At 38.1% G+C, this 12172-nt stretch overlaps 1 protein-coding gene across 2 annotated transcripts in view; it reads left to right on the top strand.

Moving 5' to 3' along the window:
• Positions 1 to 2731, top strand: part of shc3 (SHC adaptor protein 3) — a 54460-nt gene extending 51729 nt beyond the window's left edge. For both annotated transcript variants that reach the window (XM_008103185.3, XM_003216444.4), the window contains one exon: positions 1769 to 2731. In XM_008103185.3, coding sequence (XP_008101392.1) covers positions 1769 to 1897 — 129 coding nt within the window. In that variant the 3' untranslated portion in view covers positions 1898 to 2731. The remainder of the gene's footprint in view (positions 1 to 1768) is intronic.
• The last annotated feature ends 9441 nt before the right edge of the window (positions 2732 to 12172 follow it).

Genomic DNA, 12172 nt, shown 5'->3' with positions numbered 1-12172 from the left:
GGAATCTCCTTTGTTGTAGTTTGAAGCCATTGTTAGTTTCGGCCCATCTCTCTAATCTATTAATTACCTAGCAAACAAAGCACCTCTCATAATTCTGTTCCACAATTTGCCTTGTTCATGTGAGAGTATATTCAGGGTAATCTATGTAAAATTAGTAATGGATTTTGTAATGCCTTAAAGCAGTGGTCCTCAGCCTGGAGTCCCCAGATGTTTTTGGTCTACAATTCCCAGAAATCCCAGCCAGTTTATCAGCTGTTAGGATTTCTGGGAGTTGAAGGCCAAAAACATCTGGGGACCCCAGATTGAGGACTACTGCCTTAAAGGCTAACACATATATAATGGCATAAGCCATAGTCGGGGGATGTGGGATCCTTCAAGTATTGTGGATTGAATCTCCCATCAGACTTAGCCAGTACAGTCATCAGTGACTCCCCTCTTCTCCACTTCATCTTCCCAGCCTCTGTGAAGTGTGTCTGCAGTTCCCAGAAAGTCTGAATTAAAATTAATTTTTTCTGCAGCTATCATGATCAGGGGAGAAGAATATATTTGTGGTTTTTGTGGCAAAATCTCAGTGGCAGCTGGCAATTGGCTTGTTGGTGGGCAGGGAATCATCTCTCTAAGTTCTAGTTAAAGAGCTATCCAAAGTGCTGAACATATTTTAGGATAAGGTTAAACCCTTTGGATAGCTCCTTTCAAGTCTGGATACAAACTTGGAATGGATTCATCACTGATCTGGGAGCTGGAAGGTACCACTGGCACAGTCAATGCAGGAAAAACAGATTGATTGCTAAACTCTGTTTCATAACCTAAGATGACAAATAGAAAAGCTGATAAGAGTACAAAGGAAGGTTTAAGAAGATGCAGCAGGCCTTCTAAGGACCCCAGATTTCCTTGCTGACTATTTTTTGTCTAAGAAAACTCTATGAAATATTGACAGGTAACTTAAGGCACATACACAAGCGTGCATGCACACATACACTGCAGAGCCTCTGCTTTAGATAAATAATGAGAAACAATTGATGCAACTCACACACTTAACACTAGAGGACAGTCAAATATTATATTCATAATGACTTCGAGGAAGGCTGTTTAAGCCTGACATTACTGGTATTTGAGACAAGCTCAGTGAGTGTTATACCTTTCCATTTATTTTAGTTCCAAAATTGTGTTCTCAGAGTCAACTTTTGCACTTACACTGAAGTTCAATTCATATATGTGGTCATTTATTCATAAATACCAGTAAGTTTGACAATTTTGTGTTTTTCTTAGTATCCCAAAGGTTGTGTTTTTAAAATTGCTTCTATTGAAGATATTCTATCAATGAAATATCTTACAATTTTATTTCTATAGTGCTCATTCAGTATAGTAACTATAATACCCAAATAAGGGTGCACTAGACTAGGGCGAGCAGCTGTAGTTGGATCATTGTTAACCTACGTTTTCAATGATCTCTCACTATTAGCTATGCATACTAGAGCTATGAGAGTTGCAGTCCAATGATATTTGAAAGGTTATGTTATTTGAAAGGCTACTGTGACTGCTTATTTCTGCTAATCTGGGAGGTTTTAAAGTTATAGGAAATCTCTCAATCATTATCCTTGTAGCTCAGCCCAGCTGTCCATCCTATATAGGCTATATGGGACCATTTAAATAGATAATAAGCAACTTGTTGTCATATTATGCCTAGTTTGTCTTGTAGTTTTAAGTCCCAAATTGCCCTGTCTTGTGAATATGTATGACCATTCTACTTGGATACCATTCTTCCCAGGTTCGTACGAAGGATCGTGTATTTGACAGCATTAGCCATCTCATCAACTACCACCTTGAGAAAAACTTGCCAATTGTCTCTTCTGGGAGTGAACTCTGCCTCCATCAGCCAGCAGAGAAAAAACAGTGACCGCTTCTCTACACTCATTCATAACCTACCCACCCTAAGATGTCCAACTCTTGTTTCTCATGAGCCACAACCCAAAAGGAACTGCAAGTCTATGTCCAAAGAGGGAAAAATTGAACCTGTTAACACTTTCTGTAGATTAAAGAAATCCCATTGTTTGTGACACCAAAAGAAGTAATTTTTCTGACTTTCTAAGGATAGACAAACTGATAAAAATATCAGGTGGGAGGGGGTTTCTTTACATTACTTCATTTAAAGTGTTCTCATCCCTAACTATGAATGCTGACTGTGTACACACACGCACACACACATTCTTTATAAATACAGTAGATATTTATATTTTTGAAGCCAACCTGCTGAAGACATGGAACAAAATATGTCCTTTTCCATGCATTTTTAACTGAGGAGAAGATGCCAGTTTTGTGGGATTGAGAAGAAAATATAAATATCAAAGTTCAGGAGAAAATCCACACTGAAAACTTTAAGGGTAGTTTTAGATACAATAAGCACAACAATAGAGAGAAAAAACAGATAAAATGCAATTATTAAAAAGAAGATATGGGGATAGGGAACAAATATAAGAGCTAGTATTCCAACAGGAAAATTTTAGTCTGAAGCTACTTTTGAAAACATGATTAATTGTCTCTTAAGTAAATGATGTCTTTTCCCCTCTTTCAAATGTCCCATTTAAATTCTTATATAATGCTACTCCAAATTGTTTGTAACTTGCTTTGACTTGATGTGATCTCTCTGTGTATGAGGTACATGCTTTGATTTTTCTAATATACCTTATGATAAAACTTTGATTTATTAAAACAGTGTTCAGTATTAAGATTCTCCTATATGTAATGGACTTTTTGTAATGGGGATTATCATCATCATTATTATTATCTATAACCACCAATGGGTAGGGTGGGTAATACATACTTGTATGTGATTTTTAAGCATGTAAGTCATATAGTACTTGGTATAATCACAGGTACCAAATCTCATTTAACAACTAGTTCTCTTTGTCTCACACACACACACACACACACACACAAATCCTCATCAAAGGTTTCTTCCAGAAGTTCACCAGAGCTTAAATGGGCATTGCAACATGTGTATGGGGTTACACATCTAGACAAATTCATTGGCAGCACACACATAAATCTACAAATACACAGATATACCTCTTGAGGGTTCAAGGACTCCAGAGTTATATTACTATTATTCTATTTTATGCCATAACAATATCCTATCGAATCCTGCAACTTGCAATTTAGGGAGGGCGGCTTTGAATTCTCCACTAGACTGCTTTAATTGCTCACAAAACTATAAACTTCATGATCCCATGGGATGTTGCCATGGTAGTTAAAGTGGAATGATAATACAATAACTGTAGAGTATGGAAATGTTCTGGTTGACTCTACCCCGAGTAGTGAGAGTGAACCACAGTCAGGATGGGAAGGCAAAATTAATCACATGTTTTGCTGACATGAAAAAGACCTTTCTTTTTGGTTACAGTTCTGAGTCTTTACTTACTTACTTTGAGTAGATACATATTGCATGGTACATATACTTTTTTACACAATCAAATGCACAATCAAATTAAGAAATTTGCCTCCAGAAGATATTCTGGCAACCAACACATGTTTAGCAATCCAGCACAGAACTGGTTAGCCAACAGCTATACATGTAACAGAACATCCAGGTACTGATGTTCAATATATCTGAATGGAAAGGACAAAATAAGGATAATGTTTAGCTCTCTGTCCAGCTTGTGGGTTTTCTGATACATTGGATTGGCTGTTGTGGAAACACAATGCTGGTCAAGAGAGACCTTCATTTACTCCAGCAAGTCTATATGTAATTCATCTTGAGCCAACCTTAAGAAATGGGGCCACAAAGTGGAGTCCATGACATGCGAGTATAGAGAAGAGCAAACCACAGACCATCTATTATAACGCAGTCTGAGCCCTGCCATGTGCACTATGGAGGACCTTCTTATAGCAACACCAGAGGCACTACAAGTGGCCAGCTACTGGTCAAAGGACATTTAGTATAATGCCAAGTTTTTAACTTTGTTTGTGTTTTAAAATACATTACAACTGTACCCTTGGTTTGCTTCTGACACGATAAATACATACATCTTGGATATTACTAAGGAAATCTTCAGCACGAAAAAGACTGCTTCTGGTGCATAGGGTGGCAGGGAAAGACTTCCTAAATACTAGCTTTTAAAACTTTTAAAAGATTTTTTTCTATTTTTTCTATACATGGTTTGCTGTTATTATACAATAGCACTGCGATCCTGGCTGTTATGCCATTAAAATCCACTCTTCAGATACCTTTACTGCATGGCAGTATTTCCCGAAGATTTCTCCGTTTTCCTGTGACACCACACACCACGGATAAGAGTGTAACCAAAGCTATGATATCATGCCCTAATTATGACAGCTTAATTAGTACAAATTGAGTGTTATCCGAATATGAGAATCTGAAACAACTAACTAGCATGACAATCAGTTCTGTGTTTCAGAAGAGAAAGATATCAAAAATGGCAGGGAATGGCCTGGTTTATTTCCCTTCCAGCGTCACCTTTCACAAATGTAAAATCTGGACAGTAATAGGTGCACTGTATTGATGTTGAGCTGTAATTGCTGTATTATGGCATAATGAGCCCAAGTGAATCAGTATTGAACAAGACAACCTGAAACAATTGATTAGTGTGACAATCACTTTTATTTTTCAGAGGGGAAAGATATCAAAAATGATAACAGGTGATATGGTCTAGTTCTCTTTTGTACCACCTCTTGTGATGATAATTTTGGGCAGTGTAGCCCAAAATTACCATAACATTGTGCCCTAATAGTGTTCCTATGGCCATATTGTAGGCAAATCAGCCATGAAAAACAAATCATGGCAAATGGAGTGGTGATAATGGCTATAGTGCAGATGAAAAAAACAAAAACAAAAGAGATGATTACAGCACAAATGTGTCAAAGGTATGACAGTGTCAACACCCAGCTGGAGTGGAGAGTACAGCTAAAGCCATTTTCAAACAATATAATCCTGCATAGGTAAAGGTAAAGGTTTTCCCCTGACATTAAGTCTAGTCATGTCCAGTTCAGGGTTGGTGCTCATCTCCATTTCTAAGATGAAGAACCGGTATTGTCCGTAGTTGCCTCCAAGGTCATGTGGCCAGCATGACTGTATGGAGTGCCGTTACCTTCCTGCAAGAGTGGTACCTATTGATCTACTTACATTTGCATGTTTTCAAACTGCTAGGTTGACAGAAGCTGGTGCTCACCCCACTCCCCGGATTCAAACTGCCTACCTTTCAGTCAACAAGTTCAGCAGCTTAGCGGTTTAATCCACTGCACCACCGGGGGCTCCTGCATGGCAATGTGGTATGATAAGTTGGATGCATCATGACGTCCCTAGTAGTTATTCACTAGTGAGCATACTCTTGAGTAATGGGAAAGCCGTTGACATATTCACACCTTCTTTTCTGTTACTTCTATATTTCTCAGCTTCAGGCAGCAAAAAAACAAAAAGCCTTGCACCCACGCGTCAAATGTGAACACATCAGGTGAAAAGCAATCTCTATTGGAAAGTTAAAACAAGAAGTCTAACAGACAGTCTTTGCTAGAGCCTCAACTTGCAGATTGTTCTCTCTTCGTGCAGGGTAAACACTGACCTATTTTCAACTTAGTTTAGAAAAGGTCTGACAGACTTTTGTAATGTGAGATAAAAAAAGCATTGTTTATGATTCAAGAAACATCATGCAATGGAAGGGATGTCTGATAACAATCACCCCAATTTCATTAAAGTGGATGAGTGGCTGCTAAGAAACGGAAGAGCTGCTGGTTGTGCTAACGTAAGGTGACAAAAATATGGAAAAATCTAAGTTCTTACCTAGCTCATATCTTCAAGAAACCATAAACTTTAATAAATATGCAGTGCCTCTTTTGATAGGCTACATTTTTCTAGGTACATGGTGATGAAATCAGCTGGGGGTAGTTGCGTACAAATATTCATTACCTGATTTGCTTAGCAGCTCAAACAAAGGTTATAATTAGAAAAATTAGAAAAATCAATACAAGCCAAACTAGCAGAAGATGAAAAAGTTAAATTTCTCAGAGAATAAGAATCCTCTTTTTGTTTGGCATTACTTATAGTATTTATTTCCAAACAGTAGAGGTTGTTGAGCTACAGAATTATGTGATTTGCTGCAATCAGGAAGACACTATCTGGAGTAGTTGGGAAGTTCTGGAGTAGTAGAGAAGCTAGACTACCAGAGCCTGTTTGGTTGGTTTGCTTTTTAAGTGAAGTTATTTATCAGAGCTTATCCTGCTTCTTCAATTGCTTCTCACCTATGTGATGGACGACAGTGTCCCAAGAAAGGACCAGAATAGTGCATTCAGCTTCATATAAGTAACAGGAATGAGAATTTAAGAAAACGGATTCCTCCTTTGGAAAATGTTTATAAGTATTTGCAAGAGAAATAAACCAATGTTTTTAAACATAGGTTTTCAGACTCATGCATAAGACCTAGACTGGAATTATATTGGATGTATGCATACTTTATATAGAACACATTTAAAGCAAGGCAAAATACAAACAAGGCATAATACTTCAAAACTTATTAATGTTTTCAATGTAATCATGTATGTACACTGGTATCAGCAAAAATACATTTCTGGATAAATTTAATTACCAAAGCTATTAAATTACCTGATTCAGGGTTCCAGCATACAATTAAGTTGTGTTGAAGGACCTAGAGGTATCCTTTCTAAGACTTTGCTGGCTTCTTTAATAGGTAAAGGTAAATATTTTCCCCTGACATTAAGTCTAGCCGTGTCTGACTCTGAGGCTTGGTGTTCATCCCCATTTCTAATCCAAAGAGCTGGCATTGTCTGTAGACATCCCAAGGTCATGTGGCTGACATGACTGCATGATGCACCATTACCTTCTTGCCGGAGCGTTACCTATTGATCTACTCACATTTGCATGTTTTTGAATGCTAGGTTGTCAGAAGCTGGGGCTAACAGCTGGAGCTCCCCCTGCTCCCCGGAGTTGAACTGCCAATCTTTTGGTCAGCATATTTAGCATGTCAGCGGTTTAACCCACTGCACCATCAGGGGATCTCATGATACAACTCCATTTCTCTCCAGATGCAGTTAAATGGGGTCTTTCTGTACACACATACAATAAATAATTATATTAAAACATTAATATAGAAGAGTCTTTAAAGACCCACACCCTCCTCCCATACTGAATGACCAAAGGAGCATACCTACCTTGCATACCTATGAACCCAGTGGCTGGGTAGAACAGCAATGTTGGGTTGTGACCAATATGTACAATCTGTTTACAAACTACCTATGTCAGCATCCATCTAATCAAGCTGTTCATATCAAGGAACTTAAAAAATGAAATCTTTATATAATTGTAATTCCATTTAGGGTTATGTATTTCTGTGCTCACCAGTGCATTACATACACATACACACACATTTGAAACAACTGATCTTGAAATTGTGAAACGAGCTCATTAAATAATTTGAGAAATTGAGCTTTGCTAATTAGATTCTGACTGCAAATATGAACATTTTGTTATGAAATTTGCAATTTGAGTTGTGTGAACTTTGAAACCTGAAATGGTAAGGAAGCTGCAAACAAAATTTGGATATCAAAATCTGGAAGCATGATAGAAACAAAAGAAGCTCCATAAAAATGTGGAGGGAATACACACTAGAAGCCTCAACTGGTTTCTACAGAGTTTTGCCTTATCTCTATGGAATGATGTTCTCTCTCTTTCCTCTAATCAATGCAGAGTGCTGTTAAGCTGTGAGCATTCATAACACTAATTGCATTGTACAGTAATTTCTGACAAGCAAAAATTCCAGCTGGCAAAAGATATATATTCAGACAGAAAAATGTTTTGTGGGTATAATTAGACATAAGTGGTTTCCATGCTTATGAAATTTTCAATTCTCAAAAGCGCTATAGCGAAAGTGGCAGAGCACAGGCCCTTCAGCAAGCACAGATTTGTTTGCAAGGAATGCCTTTTTGCAAACAAACAGTGCAATGATCATTTTTACTCTAGCATTTATGAAAGTCAGTAGTATTAATGTAAGATTGCCCAACAAAAACCGTAAGTCGTTATTGTCAACCAGTGGATACTTTACTAAAAGCAAACATCATGGTTAAGAAAGGAAAAATTAATACAAGAATGTAAAACACATGTTAAGATCCAGAAGAATAAATCCAAAATATATCATCTGCAGTGATGCCTGTGAATATTGATAAGGAAGAAAGAATACTAAAAAAAAATAATTGCAAAGATTTTACACTTGCAACTGCAGCTCTGATACCTCTTTACCTGGCTGCATGATATAGAGTCCTGGAATTGTAGTTTTGAGCAGAAAATTCCCAGTGGAATGGCTACATCCCATCCTTTCCCGGTAATTATCGGGATGGTATCCAGCCACCCCAATCCCTACCAAAAAAAATTCCCTAAAAACTAATTAAAAACTGCCATTAGGCCTCTCTACACACCTCCTGGAATGTACCAATGATGCGTGAAAAGACTTCCCTGCTTCCTGGCATATCATTGGTATGTTTCAGGAGGCATGCAGGGAGGCCTAATGGCAGCCTGTTAAGTTTTTAACAGCTTTGAGGGGGGAAGGGAGTGGGTGCCATCTTGCATCTTTGGGCTCCAGGAGCCCAAAAGGTGGAAAGTGGGTATGGGAACTGGCCCCTGGATAGTCCTGGACTTTTCAGAAAGGCCTGGATCTAATGGGCTATCTTATTAATTCTGGATAAAATAGGGTTTTCCTGCTTTGTCTCAAATTGATTCATTTTTACCAGAGACATCATTTGAACATCTCCAATAAAAGCATGAGAGTTTGTGCATTTTGGGCCCTGTCTGGATGGGCCCTAAGATGAAACCTTGCCAGATTATCATACTGTGATCAGACTCCAAGGAAAATGCATTGTATTTACCAAAATCCTGCTATTAGTTAAGATGGTAATGCCCCCAAAATAATACTTTTCGTCTTTAACTCTGTGCTTCTCATTGATTTATATGAGAAATAAGAACCAAAAATCTGATTTTGATTTGATGGATCCCAAATCCAGAACTAAGTTGTAACACATTCAGGAGATATCCAGATATGAACAATCCTAAATGGTTGTTAAACATTTTGATACAGGGAAAGCTACAGACTATAACTAAATATTATTCTTTCTGTCTTCATGTTCACAATTTAATCACACGATTATCTGATCCCAATATATGACAATACTCTCCCACTCTCCAATATTCTTTGTATATCCATCCTTATTTTCAAAGCCTCGGCCACCAAATGCATTACTTATTTACTTACTTAGGCGATCCCTCGTAGTTCGAGGATGATTGTCTTCCATCTTGGGGGGGGGGGGGGGTGTCCGTAAGCTGGTAATATCAAGGGGATTGATCAGGGGGAACTGTATCAGTTAGCCTGCAGGTAAAGCTTTCTCCCTTCCTGTCCTATTTCCTTATTCTACATTATTGAATCTAAACAGTTGGATTGCAGGTAGAATAAACCTAGAAAGCTGCCATTTCTTCATAATTATTTATTTGCTACGCATTAACAGGCTGAGCTACTTGCCATTCTTGTACCAGGAAACTGGCCAAGAAGTACCTGGAGTCTTATACTGCATTTCTGCTTGCCTTTCTCTGCCATATCTTGCCACCTGCATGTCTAATATCTTCTGTCATTGCTCTTCAGTGGTGCAATTTTCCAGATGTCTGTCTCTGTGTGTATGTGCCTTCAAGTTGCCTGTTGATTTATGAAGATCCTATGGACTTCAAAGAATCATAGAGTTGGTAGAGACCACAAGGGCATCCAGTCCAGGCCCCTGCCATGTAGGGCCATCCAATCAAAGCACTCCCGATTGATTACCATTTCATAAGGTTTTCTTAGGCAAGGAATACTCAGAGATGGTTTTCTCAGTCTCCTTAAATATAACCAACAGCACTTTGTATTCATTGGCAGACAGTCTCTCATCTAAGTACTAATCAAGGTTGACTCAGATTAGCATCCAAGATCAGAAGGGATCTGGTGCCTTTAGGATATTTAACCCACTTGTTTAGAAATCCTCAACCTAGATGGTGTAAGAAGGTTTACTAATACCAGTTGGGCAATACTAGGGCAAACACTGTAGAAGTTAAAGTCAAAGGTGAGTTGGATTTCTGAATCTTGATTACAACTTGAGATACAGGTTGGGGTGGAACTGAGTTAAAAACAGTTTAAACAGAACTGGGCTCAGATCTGAACTGAACTTCAAAGTAAATCAGTGTGATTTGTGCTTAGCCTTACTGTAAATGCCGAATACAAATTAATGGGTCAAATAGTACTGAAATGGTACTCCTAAATTTACCATGCCATTTGAAGGTTAATGTGCTTAGTCAAGGAGGGGGGTTTCAAGTTATATTGATTGACACTGCCACAGCAGAACCCTTAGTAGCACTAACAACTCTTTCCTGTCAGATCCAAATGCCCCCAAACTGGTGCTTCTTCGCGATGAATTGCTAAGACAGCTTCTAAGGAAATTGAATGGCTGCCACTGCCAGTAATGGCTTCTATTCCTTCTCCTATTCCCTCCTGCAATGTCATATCATGATGTCATACCAGGGGCATTCTGGGATGAAGAAGTTGCAGCTGTCATTTCTGTATACATCATAAAGATACATTTAAAAAAACAGCCACAATCCAACAATGGAAGAAGTTATAACCATAAGAATTTACATAACATGTAGAAGACCAATTTTTTGGAGTCTGGCTGACATCTATTTTTAAACTTGGAAAGAGATTACATGCATACACTTTAACACACGGCAACATTAGGTAGCCTGTGGGCCCTGAGATTTGTTTTCTTTTTGCCTACTCTTCCAATGTGTGGTGTTGCTTTGCTTGCAGAAATAATTCAGAGCCATTCTCTTCTTTGCATGTCTCTTCCTGTGGTACAGCTGTTCCTCCCTCCAGCAGACTGTGGCTTGTGCAGAAATTGTTGGGTGGACAAGTCCATCTCTGAGCAGAGTCCAGGCCCAGATGGCTTCTTGCTCTTTTCCAAACACTTCACCACTATTTCAAGATTTGCTGACAGCCTTCACTTTTCTTTTTTTTACATTATGAATTTCAGAACAGATCCCCCTGCTTGCTGTAGTTCTTTTCCAGCTTTTATGCCTTTCCCAGAAGGACTCTGAGAAGTAAGAAACATGCTTGCAGGAAAATTGATCTTGTTCCTTGCAAGTTCCCAACAGTGCTTTCCAATGGGGCAGAAGCACTGCAGTCTACAGGGCTGCAGATTGCTGTAGTTCAGAGTCCCAGATTGCCACTTGGGCCAACACACTATTATCTGCCTGGAACTAGAACAATTGCAAAATGATTTTGAAAGGCTGATATATTGCCAGTTTTGCTTATTTTAATTAATACAATTAAATATTGTAAATACATTCAGAGGACAGGGTTATTTTGTTCCTTAGACTTACATCACAATAATTTGTGTTTTTCCATATTAATTATATACAACTTTGCTGCTAAATATTAATTTTAAAGGGATTGTCTCTGGTTAAGTCTCCATTTGTAAATCCCATGTCTCAAAATTAAGGCTGGAAACCTTTGAAATTGAATGGAAAATGATCACATGGGTAAACCCCAGTGATTCAATGAATCTACTTTAGGTAGGACTAACTAAAACAGAAGTCAGATCTAAAAATTTAAAGAAGAGAAAATCATTTGTGGCTGAAATATTGTTAGTGACATACACCGGCGTAATGTCCAATTATCTCTGAGTAAGTATTTTTATGGTTGGTGGAGATGGAGCTCAGTGCAGATGTATAACATTACCAAATTGACATTCAAATCTCATGTTCAAAGCTTTGTATAATATATTGTCTCATCTAAGTATTGCCTCATTATGTCTTCATTCTGATACATGCATAGAAACCAAGTTTAATTTCTCAGTAAAGATAGGCAGGATTAGGTTATATTTCCTTTGGATGTGCTATGTCATGTCTGCAGTTTGTAATACTTTAATGGAATAGTTAAGACATTCTCAGACTGTGTATATGCTATCTCAGTGTAATGTCAAGAGCAATTACTCACTGAAGAAGAATGACCTCTGATGTGCCAGGAAACATAGCAAATATTCATCTGTATGTTGAAAGTGGTGCATCATGCAATGTAACACAATACATATCTGCATTATAACCAAAGAAAGCTAACATATACATCCATGGCCCATT

The sequence above is a fragment of the Anolis carolinensis genome, chromosome 2 (assembly GCF_035594765.1).
Source record: "Anolis carolinensis isolate JA03-04 chromosome 2, rAnoCar3.1.pri, whole genome shotgun sequence".
NCBI classification, from domain to species: Eukaryota; Metazoa; Chordata; class Lepidosauria; order Squamata; family Dactyloidae; genus Anolis; species Anolis carolinensis.
Note: the sequence above shows the minus strand (reverse complement) of the source record. Positions and strands in the feature narration are given on the sequence as shown.